The sequence below is a fragment of the Schistosoma mansoni genome, chromosome 2 (assembly GCF_000237925.1).
Source record: "Schistosoma mansoni strain Puerto Rico chromosome 2, complete genome".
NCBI lineage: Eukaryota > Metazoa > Platyhelminthes > Trematoda > Strigeidida > Schistosomatidae > Schistosoma > Schistosoma mansoni.
In genome coordinates, this window is record NC_031496.1 from 17,093,124 (window position 1) to 17,111,703 (window position 18,580).

The window sequence follows — 18,580 nt, forward strand, 5'->3', positions numbered from 1 at the left end:
TTCATTACTTAATAATATGTCTTAGCGAAATTCACGTAGCTTCTTTAGATAGTCACAGGTTTTAATGGATATGTATAACGATAGACTTAATATTATATTTAAGTTGTTCATGTTAATTTATATCAAAACAGGTGTGGTGTGTTCAAAATGTATAGATTCTGATAACTGAATTCCTACCCACTGGGTCCAAGATAATGTGGTATGAGTGAGTCTTGATAATCTTAGTTTTAACTCATCTAGTCTTAGGATGTGTACTATATTTTAAGTGTGGAAGTATTTTTGGTTTCTCGGCTACACTCATTCGATCCTTGTTAGTAGGGATCATTTTCAAATTACTGCATCAAAAGTCTTCAGTAGTTTAAATTGATAAACTTAATTTATGTTTTTGTTGCTTTTAATATAGCCGCCAAGTATCTCACTCTCTAACCGTATTATCAACAAAAATAATGGTGATTCACTGATATTACAAAATGATGGTTTCGTTCCCAAAGCAATGTCTGATCAACAAGATTGTCGCATTCCAACTAGTATAATTAATGACCAAACAGTTGTTAAAAACCCCTCATCGATCTGTCTTGCGGCAAATAATGCTTCTGTAACTATTTCCCCTGCCTTACCGAACCGCATCACTTCGTCTGCATTTCGTTCTCCAACGCGTTTCATTCCAGAAAATGTAAAAACAGCTGTATCAAATCGAGTAAGCTATTGTTTTATTCCTTACTATCTTCTACTCGATTGTCACCTATTTTGCTTCGATTACATGATCACTGATGTAGTTCAATAAACATTGTAATCAAGTTGTTTTGGTACAGCATTTATTTCCATTGATTTTTGGACATAGTTTTACTTTAACATACCAGGTATTCATTTTTAAATTCTTCGTACACCAATAAATGTCAGGTTGCCGAGCCTGTTTGCTTTACTGAGATATAGTGTTTTCACTTGTTTTATTTGTAGGAAGTCATATCATTGCCTTATGGATTTCAAACACTTTTACTTCTTGAAAGTTCTGTTGTTTAGTTTATCTTCTTTTATTGACAATAATTTTGTTCGACGTTGCAGTTATCTATAACATCATCTACACTGTAAATAAAACCTCTGCTTCATTAAAATTAAAACCTATTTCACTTTCTTCCTCTATCATACTCGTAATATCTGTGTTATTCATTTAGGGAGTCTGTTTTGTAGAACTGAGTTATTTGCACTTATTAATCACCAAACAAAAGCAGATATATCGCTGCGTTTATTACTTTGAAATATAATACATCAAGTACATTGTAACAGATACATTATTATCGTCCTCAAACAAGATGTAGCCGATTCAAAATTTACTGTAGTCGTTTGATTCTGAGTTGATATGTGTAGTTATAAAGTTAATGCTTCAATGTTTATATTTGTCAGCATACATGATAGTATTCAGTCAAGATATTTGGTGTACCAGACCTGATATCAGTATAGGTCAGATAAACTCATTTGATTTAAATCCTTCGTATATGTCAATCTCTGTAGTAAACTAAGCCTACACGAATCAAGTTTGTGGATTTGGCTGTAGGTTATTTTGATATATTTTGGTGTTCAGTTAGTGAAATCAGTGTTTTGTGATCACTTTAAGTATGAATAAATTCTTATCTAGGCAGGTGTTCCGACTGTCTTTTTTCTATGGTGAAGAGTCTCGTATCAATTATTTTTATGCAATCACAGGCTATTTGTCAATATAGTTTCTTTATCACCTTAAATGGAGCAAAAATAAAGGTTTAAGCGGTATAAGATCAATTCATTTTACTTCCTTAGATCCTCGTCAGCTGTTTAGAGCCTGTAATATTAAAATCCCAATTACAAAATTGATTGGAAATTATTACACAACTGTACTTAGTTGGAAGTTGTTTTGAACACACATCAGCATAGTATCGTATTGTATGTCCTTGTTATACTATGTGATGATTATGACTTCTAAATATTACAGGCTGTAAGCAACTGACGAGAACCTAACGAATTGAAATTAATCCGTGTTATTCTACCTAAATCTTTGTATTTGTCAATAGTAAATATGATACACTACGTTTTTCATAGCTTTTAGTAGTGTAGGATTTCGAAAGGGTTGTTGCTGTTTATTTGTTTTACTTTCTATCTTCCAATAGTCACTTCATCCGCTAACAAAATAGTGACTTGAAATAATTCTACTGTGTGTTATAATGGTATAACCATACATCACTGTTTTACACTGTTCTGTATCGTTTTTTTACCAGACGTTCTGTTTTGTCAGTTCGAAGAATGTGGCAAAACTGTCGAGTGTGTGCATTCATTCATCATTAATGAGTCAAAAAATTCAGTCTATTGTTTCGGCTCCAGGTTAGCAATAATTGTTTATTTTGACCATTCTATTCTATTTTATTATTTAATTTGTCTAATGTCCTTACGGTCAGTATGGAAATGGGACGCAACTGGGACGAAACGATAGGTTCAAAGTAGGTAGCACAATAGGAAATTTCTCTTCAGATACAAACTGTCAGATTGTATCCAACCTAGACATAGATGTATTTTGGAGTATCATTTCCTAAATAGATATGTCCACTACTTTCGTCACCACTAGAGTTGACCAAAAGTGCAAAATGAATATGCTGTGTTTATGAACTAACCATTTTTAAATGGAGATACTCAGTATCAATTGAATGTGATAAACTGTCATCGACTATGTATGGTAATTGTAATATGCGCAGATTTATGATGTATGGAAACTAACCATTTAATAAAATTAAATGTTTGACCCACAAAAAATTGAAAAGTTTACCATCATTTGAATGTTTTTAGCGTTCTTTCCAATAATGTCTTGCTTTCATGCACTATGGATTATAACCCGTCTTCTGTATCTAAAATGATAACTATGTCAGTGCAATACTACATGAAGTTGTTCGTAGTAGTTTTAACATTACTTGTTAACGTTTTGTTATTTGAATAAATGCAATGAAAAGCACATAGTTTATGAGGTTTCCTACAAAAATGATATACTATGGGTCGCCTAGTAGTTCTTTCTTAGATCTTCGCATTTATCAGTCAAGAAATCACTACATAATGAGGTACGTTGTTGCGTGTGCTACTGATGTCGACAGATATAAATAGTATGTATCATCAATCGAAAGTGAAATGCCTAGAGGCAAAAGGTTAAGAAGATCAAAGAAAAGAGAACGAGAACAAAGGATGGTTGGTGCAGAATCGAAAGAACAATGAAGTCTGAGACGATTGACTGATATTTGCAGAAGGAACAGTCAAGTCTGAGACAATTAATTGAAATCTTGCGAATGAAGTATTTACTATATGGTTCTCAGATTTTACTAAGAAATTCTATAATTTTGCATTCGAATGCATTCGATTGTCCCCACTTGTATACTCGTTCACTACAACGTAATTGACTTTGTAACCGTAATCCTCAAGTAGAACTGTATACTTTGATTATTTTTCATGCATCAAATTTGGTATGATGAAGTCTCGTCAAGCAGTCGAAATAATTAGTTAAGTTGCACAAAGGTGCAGGCGTTTAAATACTATTTTGTAACAGTGTATTTGATATCTTGTTTAGGTGGCTAATGAAGGTATTCTTAGTTCAAGTTTGAACCCCCTAACCGTTCGTAGCCAAATATTTTTTGTGAAGACTAGTTCTCAAGACTGAAGTGGGTGGATAGAGCGTTTCAGACTTACCATACATGTGATTATGTTAGTTGTTTTGTTTCACATGTATGTTCTTTTCATTTATCAACTGTAGATGTAAGTTACTGTGGATCAATACCTTATCATCCTTCCCTACCACCCAGAATATCGCGGGATGTTTCACAAGTTGTAAGTTTTTTGCTTATTCTACTTTTAAATATCTTATTACTTGGTCGACTACAAAGGACTGTAATGTTATTAATGCTGGATGCTATAAGACCCTAATGTTGTCATTTTTTATTCAGCCAACTACACGATTTTATTTCTACAACCAACTGTTTCATCTAATGAAACTTTAATATCTAACTAAAACTATCACGTCAAGGTGGCAGATATCGGCGGGTGTTCGGTATTCAAACATACTCAAAGCTGTCTAGTTCCAGTCATATGTATCCAACATGTGTCTTGCCCTAAAGGGTGATGGTAAATCAGTTGGTGAGGTCATGAATCTTCATCGACTGAGATGCTTTGGCCACGTGTTACGTATGCCTGAACACCGATTACCACGACGCGCAATGCTGACTAGTGTAGTGGATGGTTGGAAGAGAGTTAGGGGCGGCCAAACCAAAACATGGCATCAGTGCTTGAAGTCACTAACTTCTAGTCTTAGCCATGCTGGCAGATGCAGACTACCTGGTTGGGGTCCGCGTGACTATCGTAATAAGTGGTTGGAGACTCTGGGTGACATGGCTCAGAATCGATCACAATGGCGTAGGTGTATACACTCTTTATCTTCCTTTAAACCTTGAGATTAAAATTGCTTCATAACTTTTTTTCCTTCCTATACTATATCCTTATATACAACCTTTCTTTATATACTACCACCACTAAATTATTTACTTCTATGAATTCTGTGTTCATCTTGTTGTGCTAACGAGGTATGGCAACTTGGACCGATGCATATATGTGCCTGGTCCTACGTTGTAGCTGACTGACTGACTTGCCCTAAATCATAAGCCCCAGTACTCCTTCATTCATAATACCTTTTCATTATATCTTTTTGGACCGTTGCTACTACGTTGTTTTGACTTCACCATTAATCTTATTAGTTTTACCTGGTTGTGCTAATTCAGTATGGCTAATGTGGCTTTGTGCCCGGGTCCACGTTGATTATGAATGTCCAACTAACATCATAAATATCAACGGTCTCATCAGATTGCATCCATCGAGACCTCTTGGGTTCGTTTTTTATTAAAAATAGAGATACAGAGAAGCATTTTATCGGAACACTTGTGACGAGGACTGGGCTTACTTTATGTTATTATCTATTGTGGCTACATCAAGTAGTGTTAACCTCGATTGTCTATTCTCCTAGTCTTTATTCGACTATTTGATAGACATACTACTAACGACTGCACTGAGTTCGTCTGGCTTTTCAGTGGTTTATCTGTTAACCAGATAAATCTTTACCTGGGAGTATTTTATTGATACAATCCTGTTTGTTAGCTGTACTAACAAAGTCCCATTTCCAGAAGCCCCTAGAGGGCTTATATCCGTTTTCCGCCTAGTGGCTGTCGAAGTGTCATTGCAGGTACAGTCTGCGCCCGTTAGGTATTTACTGAACTACACCATTTGTGGAGCAGCTAGGATACTAATGGGAACCAATCTTAATAAAGAGCATGTCTACTACACAGTTTTTGTAGAATCACTAGCTTCGAGGAAAAATCCTATTTATAGTTGGATTACAAAATTTTTTTTATCGTGAATGTAAGCTAGGTCACAGGTTCAAATTCTGCCACACATTTCAATTTGATGAATCTTTTGTAAATAAGATTTATATACAATCATTCCCTTGTCCAATAGCAATTCGTTACGTTATTAAAAGCGCTTTTAGATTATTTTAAAATTCTTTAACCCCGTGAATATCATCCGTTTCTGAGGATGTTACTGACTTAGTAAATGAATGATTTAAATTTCAAAAGTTGTTGAACTGAGATTAGATTGGATTTTGCCAACCATTATAGTGATTTTACTACCTAGCTATTTTCTTTGGTTTTGTTTTAGCCCGTTAGTACACTAGCTTCTTTTGTCAACGAAACCAATCATTTAGAAGAATCTTGTCTGGACATAGCTAGTAAGTTGAGATTTGTTAAATGACTTCTGATTATGCGAAGTATATGTAGATGTTAAGGTGTCGTAAGTGGGTTATTTTGCGTACATTTATTTGATAATTTCTTTTATAGAAAATCATACCAATCATGTGTAATAGTATACCCAATAAAATTAATTGAAATAACTGTTAATGAGAAGGAAATGCAAAATCAACATTCAAGTAGTCACCTTATCAAGGAAAACAGAGTAAGCATTTTGAACAGGTAAGGCACATTTAGACATTGCTCCTATGTCATGGTTCATATGCCATAAGTATTACTATCGACATGACTAAATTGTCCTCTTAACCGTTTGTAGTAACCACAATCACTTCTACACGTCAACTAGAACACTATGGAGAAAGAAAGCGCGAATTGAGAGTAAGGGCCTTACTCCAAGGTTATTTTGTGTCAAGAAAAACGAGAGTATTTATAGTTACATACAACCTTGGGCTCTTAAAATTCCTTAAACCGTACCAAATACAGTAGCAGTATAGGTCATTATTCAATCAAAGCAGCGATATGTGATTTTGCGTTTTGTGGATGTCTGTGAAGTTTTTATTCAGCGCTGATTGGACGAAACATTTTCTGGAGTTTCTGGGCCTGTAGGGATTTTGAGGAGGGATATTTTAAAACTTCCCCAACACTATATATAGTGTAATATAAGCGTATCATGTTCTTTTCATCGTTCCCAATTTTCTTAATAACTCGAACTCAGTTTCTTTTTCGAAAGAAACGGAGCCATTTCAAAACACACTCAGGATGTAACGTCAAATAAAAAGTATATTATGAGTGGTTTTAAAACTTAATTCATTCATTTTCCCGAATTTAGTTTGTTTCAATCAGGACAAAACACGTGTCCTGAATTCCACTACTCGCTATTATCTTTTTCACCAAATTAATCCAGGGTTGGAGGTGTTATGTTCTCTGAGCCGGTTAGTTTGATTATGAAGTTTTGATTGTCCTTCTGAACAACGTTATCACTATCTACTTCAAAGACAACTGAGCTGTTAAAATTGTTCCACCATTGACTAATAACTTGTTCTGTTGACCTTGAGTTAGATTAGTTATTATTCATAACTGGGAAGTCATAGTTTACCTATGCACTTTTTTTTCTAAGATAACCTTTCTTTGTTAGTTTATACAATTTACATGAAATTTTTCGGAAAAATGTTTTGTCTATTGTTTTTCCTTCAATTTTATATAAATTATGAAATATATTTACGTTTCCTTCAGATCTAAAAAATGCTCCAAATAAGTTAACCCAGCAACATGAATCATCTCCACCTAAAAATTTATTCCATTGTGATTACTGTACTTTCACGTGAGTAAATTTGGTTTATTCTGTCAGTTAGAAAATTATTCAACCTTTTTTTTTCGAAAACGAAAATTCTCGTTTATTTTATGTTTCCGTCATAGATTCGAAACCTTACTTGTCTGCTTCCGTTAGGTCAACTAGATAATATCACTTCATTCAACAAGTTTAAAAAATAGCTCATAACTTAGCTGTAATGAACGAGAACACAGGTTGGGTCAACCGATGTATTTTAATATAAAATTACAGAGTTCTTTGGTAAAATATAAAAACCATACGTCCAGTACTTCATTTCAAACCCTCCATCAAATATCTCTGACTTCGTCGTTCCTTCATTGCCGTAGCAACTACTCTCCGTTCCCGTTCTCTTCGATTAGGCCTTCCCAACCTTTTGCTGCCGGGCATTCCACTTCTGATTGGTGTTATATATTACTTATGTCTGTCGACATATGTAGCATAAACCACATGGCTACGCTAAATTGTTTTGTTTTATAAAAGAGCTTTTTATCGATTAAGATTTTAAACTTTACTTTATGCCATAATTTCTTTCAAATATCGAGTGGTTTTTTTTTATATTTTCCCCACTTAAAAATCTCGTTCAGCTCTGGGTTTTGTTTTAATTATCAGACTGTGTTTTAGGAATAAGTTTAAAACTGATAAATTTAGATCATACAATGAAAAGCTGAAATCTATGAATGGTACATGATATATTTTAGCGTAATAACATTTGGAACAATCCGGTCGCATATTGACTTGTTGAGGTTGTTTTTAATGCGAGGAATAAAAGTTAAACTAGAGAAATTAGAATATGTGAAAAAAGATAGTCAAGGAAAACAATATGAGTACTATGATTCATATTGTTTCTCATCTATTTTTCCCTTATCCATGCATATTGGTTGTTTTTTGGTCTTCCCATTGATGTTTAGGACTGCAACTGACCAATCTCTTTTGGCTGATGTGCATCCTGTACGGAATGCCTCGATATATTGCCGTTCGGTCACAGAAATTTTAAGCATAAGTGAATGGTAGCTAGCAATGGAATCCAGGACGCGCGTTTCGTCCTATGTGAGACTTGTCGGCTGGGTGTTTTTGAATTCCATAGTTGATATTCACTCCGGGATTATAGGATGCAGGCACATTCAACTGAGTCCCATTTAGGATAGAATTCGCGTGCTGTATTTCACTGCTAACCATTATCTATCTCTGCTTAATTTGTCTGGTTTGAACCTTTTTTTTCATGAAAATATCTAAACTAGTCAGTATGTGATCATATTCCATAAGTTATTACGCCTATAGATATCACGTGGTTATGAGCAATAAACTTCGTCTTCTGATTGCGTTATCTGCAAATAGGTTGTTTGGAATAGTAGTTATATCAATTCAATTGTATGGCATCTATGTGTTTATATGGGAGTTTGTCTTGTTTCTTAAATAAATTTACAATTTTTTTATTGATCTTGAACCTTCGTCAGAAATTAATTCCCATTAGCTTCAATACTTAATAAGTTATATCCGCTAATCGTTCACATTCTTAATGCCTGAAATGTTGTTTAACCAAAGTATTGTTGGAGTACATGCATCTATTCTGTTTGAACTTTTTGTCATTCCATGTTTAGTTAGCCCTCTCGTTTGCTTATTTCTTGTGTTATTTTTGCGTTTACCCTTCAGGTCTTATTATCACTACCATTGTCTACATATTCTGTTTACGCTTTTCTCTTGTTGCTTCCAATTTTCTGTGTAGAGATTAAGTGGTACAATTTAGATCGATAGTTCTTCAACTGTATGTATTTGCTAGTCTTATATGCTTTCTGATCGTAACTAATGCATTTAGCTTAACTCTGTATTGCATTAATAAGTGGTATCATGAACTAAATATACTAACACTATACTAATGGTCTCCTAGTTGATACATTTTAGTTTTATATATTCAATCTAATCTAATGTTTAGGAGTCATGTGCAAATTTGTAAATTGGAAATGAATCACAGTTCAGACCTAGTTAGAATTTTTTCAGATCCAATGCACAATCATCAATATGGTACAATGATTTCTTCTTGTACTTCCAAATACCTTTTATCTTAAATTTTGTTGTTTTCAATAATTTAATGTTCAAATTGTATCGTTGAAGCATTATCATTTATATGTTAGGTAAATTGTTTTTTTTAAAAATAATTTTATCTGTTACTACACTTGAAAAAGCTTATTGAAGGACGATTAGTGATATAATTCAGCAAATTAGTCCTATTTTGTAACTGTAATAGTTTAATTTTATGATATTGGTACTAGGTAAAGATGGCAAATCGATTGATGAAGTAGTGAAACTTCATCAGTTGAGATGGCTGGGACACGTGTTACGTATGCTCAACTACCGACTGCCCCGACGTGCGATGTTTTATGGTGTAGGAGTAGGTTGGAAGAAAGCCAGGGGCGGCTACACTGAAACGTGGCAAAAATCCATGAAGTCACTGACAATTGAACTGAGTCATATTAGTAGGTGTAGACTACCTGGTTGGGACTCGCGAGATGATAGCAATCGATGGTTAGAGACCTTGAATGACATGGCTCAAAATAGTTTGCAATAGCGCAGGTGCATCCACTCTTTGTGTTCTCCCAAATCCTAATCTTCTGAATTCATGTTACTATCCTTTTTCTCTTTCCAAATTTATTTCACTGTATTACACTCCTTGAATAACATCTTCAAACCCTAATCTTTCGGTTTACTGCTTATACTTTTACTACTTTTACCACAATGGAATTTGAATCGACAACTGCATCTCTGTGCTAATGTGGTATGGCAACTCGAACTGATGTACGTACGTACGAAGTTCTACTTTGTAACTGACTGACTGACTGGTGATATTGGAAATTATAATAATATACTAAGTTGTTGACTAGTGCTAAGTACCAATCAATTTAAATTGTTTAAAGTCTGACTGTTATTTGATGTAAACAAAACGTACACAAAATTAATATCTTTAAATATATTTATTTGAGTTTTTTTCCATTGCATAATAAATTATCATGTATCATCTTTGTCTTCTTCCTTGCATCGAACCATTTTAGTTTTTGTTCATCTAATTAAATTAATCAAAAATAGACTAATTTCTTGAATTAATTCAAATATTATGATAACATAAACTTCGTAACTGCAGAAAATTACTGTTTAACTATCTGTCTGACTACTGTCAGTAAAATTTTCTGTAAATTAGTTCACTTGGTTACTTATTCTCTGAAGATTTGGCTTACGCTGAGTCACGAGACGTCAGAAAATCTAATTCTACTCATTGGAATATTGCAAATATATTATTTATTTATAGTTCACTTAACTTTTATAACTTCTTTTTAGTACATATGATTGTACTTGTAAACATGCTTGCATCTTCCCTTGAAGGTTACTTTGCTTATCATATTTAACATTCATCAAAAGAATTTCTTCACTGTAAAAATTGTAAGTGCAGTTTGTTTTCTTTAAACTTGGTGAATATAGTTGACTGGTTAGACAATGCCATTCATATATTGGGATATCTAAGTCATCAATTTCCTAATTGCGTGATCGTAATTGAATGTCTGTTGTTTCAATTGCAACAAATAATCGTTCCTTGTCTGTTTCAGTGTTTCTAAAGCAAAATAATTTGTGTATCTTATTCATCTATCAAGGGCTTCAAATTGCGATCGTCTTTCTCGACATATAAATTCACGGCATTTATCGTCACTTGAGCATGATAAGGTGGAACCTTCATGCCTTCAAGTTCATCCGACATCTTTATCTGATATTTCGAATCAAATTATAACAACATCTGATTATTCTTCGTCATCATCATCATCCTCGTTTTTGATTACGGTTTCCAATTCATCGTTACCAGTTACTGATTCTACTTCTCCAAACTCATTTGAAACAATAGTATCTAGTAAGTTCACGGTTTACTTGTTTCCCTACTCAACAATTGTATTAATATCTATTTAATAAAATTAGTTCTTTGTCAGAGTAATTTTGTCAAAATTACGTGCAGCACAAAGATCAACCTTGAAATCCACATGCTTCTTATTAGTAGTGGCTTAGAGGTTTAGGTGTTCGACTTTCAACCACCAATTCCCACGTTAAAACCCCACTCCACCTACTTCAATTCGGGCAACCTAATAGTATCATTAGCTATAGTGCCGAATAGAATCGCTATCAGTAGTAAGTTTCATTTTCACTACATGATTACACAAAAAATCTCTCACTAATCCTAAGTAATTTAAGCTCTTTACATGGGTGAGCTCCATCAGGCTATTCGCAAGACAGAGACCACCTAGCATTAATTTTGAAATTTCCCGCTTAAACCCTAAAGTTAGTATCTCTGTGTTGATTGATTCAAGAGCATAATATAGTTACTCTATTATTATCAATGATACTTATATTTTTGTTGTATTAGTGATCATAGTAAATTAGGTCTCAGTTATGTGCCCCAACTTAATGTGTCCAAATTTGTTCCACTGATTTTTGGCAGATTCATTTTGATTTAAATGCTCCACTAAATTAATAAACGGTTTATCATACTGTTTTTTTTATCGGAATTGTATTATAAACACAGGTTTTTGTCTGTTACATTCGTTTTTCTTTATATCTCTTCAATTTCTGAATTTGCATTGGACTTGACATAATTAAGGGCGATGTTTTTATACCAGGAGAACATCTAAAATGTTTTTCTAAGTATTATGGCATAAACGTGTGCTAAATACATTGTCGGCTGAGCGAATGACTTTATTGTCTTCTGTGGTAATGTAGTGGTTGTCAATGATTCAGATAGCTTATCTCGGTCATTTTGTTCCCTGAGTTTTCTGACGTTAATTTGTTGGAAGTTGAACCATCCAACACTACAAAAACTCCATTTTTTTTCACGATCTTATAGGAGTTAGAGTTTCATTCATAACAAATCATTTAAAGTATAGCAATCACTTAAATAATGATTCTTAGAATGTTTTTTCTTCACTTGATAAACTAATGGTTTTTATAGAAATGAAATTGAGGGCATCAAAAGGCTCTATCTGAGCCATATTTATCCCGATTCATCCACTGTAGTTCAATATATGTTATTTACAACCTTAATTTATGACTTCCTCTAGTGACGCGAGTACTTCTAATGGTATGCCTTCAGCGATGAATTTCATGTGTTTTAGATACTTTTGAATTGTTTGAGCTATGATAAAAGTTCCTTTCAAATAATGTTAAATTCTAAGTTCAATCGATATTAAAGTTTGATATATTTAGTAGCTTGTTCTTTCAGAAACTACAATTTTGTAACAGTGAAGAAAATAGATGAAGGTAATCTCAGTTACTTTATTCATGTATTAAAATAATTTTGTTATTCCTATCTCACATTTATTGATTTTCATTGAATATCTAAGTGAACGGTTGACTTTCTAATAGTAATATAGATTCGTTTCCGTAGATCCTACTCTAACGTACAAGTTAATGCTACACTGTTTTTATAGACCGTTATGTATGTTTTCTCCATTTTGTCAGACTCATACCTATAAGTATAACTTGAAATCTTTGATATACAAATCAGTCTTTCATGGTCAACAATAAAGTTTGTATATTGCCGAAAAGTTTACTCCTGAATTTAACTTATTTTCAGCATCGTATTTTCATTTCTTGTTATTTGGATCTTTTATCTTTTAGATGTATCCACTTAAGTTGTTTTAGAATGTTTGCTTCATTCAGCACCCATAAGATTTCGTTATACTAACTCAATATGTTTGATAAAGAAAAGAAATAAGTAAATGAATCTGATAGTAGTTATCTTGAATATAAGTTATTTTTCACACTTAGTTTGTTTAATTGCATAATTATGAGTGTTTTATTTTTATCGGTCGTCAGGATGATAACTGATCTGTTTGGATAACAATAATTTGTAACGATTATAGAAGACTTCAGATTTCATGGGAATAATATTATCGATGTATATTTTTTGATGTATACTATCTATATTAATAGTAATTATTATTACTATTGACAATACTAATATTATTATTATTGTTATTAGTAGTATAGAACTATGTTTGTACCTTCGTTTTTGTTCAAAGTGTATTGGGTTTAGGTTTTCCTCCAGTTTCCATCTTAGGTTACCTGTTTCTCGCTATTTTACATAAAATTCCCTGTAAAATTATTTGTTGTCCAAAACATACTATATGATGTTTCATGTCCACACAAGTGATTGGATAAAAATGTGTTTTATAGATATGAAATGTGACTATGTTAAACTCAATTTTTTTTTCTGTGAAATTCGGTCTAGATACTCCTTCGACTTTTACAACCCAAGATAATAATAATAATAACTATGGATCTTGTAATCCATCTTCATACGAATCGTTTCCAAACGTACCGGTTACAGTTTGGTAAGTTGATATTGGTCTATTTTTGAAAAAAAAGAATAACCTCTTATTAATATATGTATAACGTAAATGAAAAGTAAAATATTTTAATACTATGTAATAGTTCGTTTTCTTTCATGTGAATTGCATTTTTCGTAAAAGTATAACATTACTGTTATATCTGGCCGATTTTGAACGCTATATTCGCTTCCCTAAGCTAGTTCCGTAACCCCCGAGCTAGAACTATACACCGACTTGAAGACCAGAGAAAAGGCACAAAGTGTGTGGGAAGCACTTTACTAAAGGGTTCAATCTTGTTACAGAAAATCATAGGTATTTATAGATGTTAGCCAATCCATTAACGACATATTATGATACCGACCAATAGTATCACGCCACGTTGGAACTCTAGAATGTTCCATCGTATTCTGATTGGCTGGGGCTCTTTATGAGCCTCTGGAGGCTCTGTTAGAGTTCTCCGGAAGCCGACTCAACAATTACCTATGATGTGTCAGGCACCACTGTTAGTTTAAATCTTTTAAATACATAGAATTACTTTTGTGTAATGAATGATCTTTAATGATATTTATTTTAATTGTAATTGCAGAATCGTTGTAGCATATTTATATGTCTAGTGAAATGCTGTTTTTAGTTTTCGCTAATTTTATTTTTCTACTGTGTAGTGGGCTTAGTTTATACAATATCTAACTGGACAAACGAGTATAAATAACCTTGTCTACTCACTGTTTATGATTTTAAACACTGTAGATTTGACTTGCTACTTGTAATATCCTCAATATTCTATGCTACTAGGTATCGCTTTATGAACCGCCAAGCGTGGGTTCGGTTATTACTGATTCATCCTTGCAGTAAGCTGGTGGTGAGATTTCTTCGAGTTTATTCCTTTGCTTCGTATATCACTCGTCATGATAACCTTTACTAGATTATTTTCAAAGGTGTACAAATTTCGGAAGCGTTGACCATAGTTTATTTTTGTACAGCTCAGATCACAAAGCCAGAAACACCCTAGGCGAATCCGAACAAAAATGTAAATGCGAACTAAAGAATGAATAGGATTAAGGAGAGACATATATACATAAGCGAGCAAATGAGTCCGAGTGTTTTGAGCAAATAACGTTTAAGCTAATAAGAGGAATATAGGTGTGGGCTGTAACACGTGGTCAAGCATATAGGACCATAAAATCATCGGGCTATTTGTGTAGAGATACAAGCATTTTGTTACTAATCGAAATGACATCGTCTATTGAATGAGCTAATTAAAGTGCTTAACAAAGTTAAAGGTGTACAAACTTAGGTATGGATGAGGGTGCTATGAGCCACCCTACTGTCTGAACTGAATAGCTCGCTGAGGAAACGCTGGTTGGCCACGCGAAAATTCTTCTCCGATCAGAAGGTGAAAGTCAATAGATTTTGTGAGGAAATTTATATGACTAGACCTCTGAATAACTGAACCACAACGCACTGTTATTAAGAAGTTGCAAATACGCCAAAATAAGGCATTGACAATACACAATTGGAACACTTCAGATATAATTATCGTATGGCGGAAATTAATAGATAAATTGAATGCTTTCAGTTAGAGTTATGCCAAGTCACACTAACCAATTGTTATTAAGTAACCTTTATGAATTAAACGTACGGAGATCCCCGAAATATGGATTTAAAAGTCTGTCAACTTTTATGTGTCTTGACACAATAAGCTTTTTCACTAATGATTGTCTATGCCAAATACTCCGAATATCGAAGAATCAATTATTTTTCACCAAAAAGCAAATTTAATATATTGACAAAATTAGTACCTAATTTATGAAATATCTTGTTTGGTACATTTTATCTAGTTTATTTGTAATTATTAGTCAAGCTTTAATTTCTATGAGTTTGATTATTTTCTTACTTCTAGTAAAAATAAATCTACTTGTGAAAATTCTTTACACAATACTCTATCAAAGTCGTTAAGTCGTCGGAAACAAAGTTTTCCATCAAAGATACCTGGTGATTCAGACACAATCCAATTGCCTGTTGTTTATTCAAATAATCGTTTTAATGATTCGCCTATTAAAAGCCTCGAATTATCAATAAATAACAAAGGAAATACACTTTTAAATGAATCTTCGGGTTCATCCTATGCGTCTGGTAGTACATTAGATGATACCAGCGATGAAAAAGACTCAGTATTTTTAGGATTTACCGACATGAGATCACAAAAAAGGTTAGCTATTGATCATGTGTTTGATAGATTTCATTGGTAATCCATATGTATATTCATATGTATATTTTCTTATTTAACATATTTGTTGATATTTTGCTTTAGATTTCTTGTTGTTAACTGTTTACATGACATTATACTTTATAGAACGTGGCATATTTATAACCTCCAATCCATTGTGTGCCTGTTATATCTAAACATAAGTAGTTAAAGTTGTAGGTTGTTATACCTACTGGGAATATATGTAGTTCTACATCTAATGAAGATCAATTTAAGTCACAAACCTGAGTTCGAGGTGTATAAATGATTAATGTTAGTGCTTTTATTTGTTAACAGTAAAAATATTTTATATGTACTTAACATGTAAGGAATCAATTAAAAAGCTTCTACAAACAATTTATAATTAGTTCAATAAACAGTTAAGAGTATTCAAATGCTTGCTATTCTAATCATTTTTATGTACATCAACTATTTCCGTATTCTTATCATAACTTACATAATTTCCTAAATACTTACAATATTTACTGAGGTTTTTATAAACAAAAAGCATATTGTGTAGTATTGCAGTTGTTTAGGATCAACTCCTCAAGAGAGTATAAGCTATCAGTTCGAAAAGTTACGTATTTATCATCCCGTTAATCTCTTTTTTCTTGATTCATAAAGACCTAAATAATAGTTGACTATCTTATAAAAGCCAGTATACGTGTATTATACCACTTGTTATTAAGAGATAAAAAGAACACCACAAAGAAGAACATTCTAGGTATGAGAAAATTCCATGAGGCGAGATAACACTGCTTTTTTATTTATTAGATATCGAAATGTATACAATTTCATATATATCGTAATCTATAACAAGATAAGCGACGTAACATACTAAATAATAGTTATGTAGATTGTATTGAAGTATTCTCAAGCTTTAACGTCGATTGTTTGTATAAAGAATTTATGTTTCACCGATAGTTTGAAAATGATAAAGATTAACTTTTAGTTTTCATGCCTCAGTTTTGTTTTACAATGTTTTTTCTTGAAGGCTGCACTCTCCGGAGGGTTCAGAAACAAGTTTAGTCAATCCATCGAATCAACAAAAAAATAAACATTTAAAGAATCGTATTACAAGTAATCACTATAATGTATGTCTTTCCCCCTTTTTATACTTTCTCGAATGATATTTATGTCGATAACTTGTTACCTACGTTGTGTTTATTGTTGCCTTTCTACTGAAAATAGGATATGCAGTGATATTCCAATTCAGTATTAAGTATTGATTGATAGTCGTTCGGTTATAATCTATGTTAGAGCTTGATATAAGTGTACGTTAGCCCAAGTTTCTATACTGTGTTGGTACGACGAGATAAAGTTAACGTAATGAATAGTAAACGGTTTGAAATAATGTGGTAGAAATCATCATGAGAAGAACTAAATATTAACAGCCTAGAAGCTTAATTGGAGTGCCCAAAGAGACAGCTGCTTGAAGCCAATCACATATGGTCTTTATGTGGGTTGTTTTACATGTATAAACTCTGTGCTTTCAAACCCTTAACTCCTGGGACCGAAACCCATGGGCAATGTGAGGTCTGTTGTTTTTAAGATTGACCATTTCTAACTCTATTCTTCCGTTGTAAGAAGGGAACGTTGCTGCAGCTACTGGTTTTTTGAGGGGAACACTTTGCTGCCGTCACACCACTGTACAGTAGGCAGTATGAATTTGCACTCGGATCACGAGTTTAATGCTTTTAGTCTTACTGCCTTAAATTAACTCACCTGATATGATAGGACTTAAATGAACAAGTGTTCCAGCCAAGATAACTCGGTTGGGTCATCGCGATAGGTGAGCTCAACCATTACTTCAAGGTGGGAGCCATGGTCGGGTATTCAATGATAAGAATAATATATTTATCAAGTGTTGGCGGGATTTAAGTTCAATTACTGCAGACCACAATATTGTAGCCATTGGGATTTTTATTGGAGATGTGCAATCTCAAATTAAGACTTATGAGAAGTAAACGAACATCGATTAGATTGAAATTCGGTTACAGTAAATTATTATTCAGTGGTAACACTATTCGATGATTCATGTTACTTGGATAAATACTCAGTTTAAGATATTTTAATCATTTTTTTACTGATATATAGTCGAGAAACTTGTATTTTCAATTGAGTACACTGGGTCAACATGAAAGAAGTTTCATCTACAAAGCCTGGTATTTCCACTCTAGTATGTGGACCAGGAAAAAGAAGTGAATATAAGTAGTTTCGTTTGAGATATTGAGGTCGGAGTAATGAAATCATTAGCAGAGTGCACGAACGTATTAGATTTGGGATGCTAAAAACTGCAAATCAATCATTATATTAATCATCTACCCTTGATTTCTTTTTCAATTATATCGTTTCTCATAAAAGAATATTTTTACCGTGATCGATATATCAAGTCCGATTATGCTGATTGTGTGGACTAGTTATGAAATTCTGTTTATTATTTTTAGCAAATGATTTCATGGTTGTTAGACTCATCATTGCTACTATTGCCCTACCAAACATCTTAAATTCAGATATCAGAACTCATTTTATGGGTTCAATTATGTTTTAATGTAATATTTATAGGCAATTCACTTTAATTTATAAACAAAGATGGATAGTGGCTATCAGTGGAATCCAGGACGCGCGTTTCGTCCTATTTGGGACCCGTCAGCTGGATGTACTTGTATCTCAGAGTTGATGTTCACTCTGGGACTCGAACCCAGTACCGTTCGCTTCAAACACCATCGCGTTATCCACTTAGCTACTGAGTCCTGTTAGCCGCCTGCTTGTGAAACGGGTGAAGTTATACCCACTTGGTGTTGTTTACTCTTATCTCCTTATTGTTATTTAGGACTGCAATTGATCAGTC

At 33.2% G+C, this 18,580-nt stretch overlaps 1 protein-coding gene across 1 annotated transcript in view; it reads left to right on the forward strand.

The window, feature by feature from the left end:
- The window catches only part of Smp_210350 (putative chromatin regulatory protein sir2), a gene marked incomplete at both ends in the record, with an annotated part of 32,069 nt that overhangs the window by 11,198 nt on the left and 2,291 nt on the right, over positions 1-18,580 (forward strand). The window contains 7 exons of the mRNA XM_018795906.1: positions 404-697; positions 5,707-5,776; positions 7,029-7,116; positions 10,764-11,014; positions 13,385-13,487; positions 15,385-15,693; positions 16,724-16,823. Coding sequence (XP_018650172.1) covers positions 404-697; positions 5,707-5,776; positions 7,029-7,116; positions 10,764-11,014; positions 13,385-13,487; positions 15,385-15,693; positions 16,724-16,823 — 1,215 coding nt within the window. The remainder of the gene's footprint in view (positions 1-403; positions 698-5,706; positions 5,777-7,028; positions 7,117-10,763; positions 11,015-13,384; positions 13,488-15,384; positions 15,694-16,723; positions 16,824-18,580) is intronic.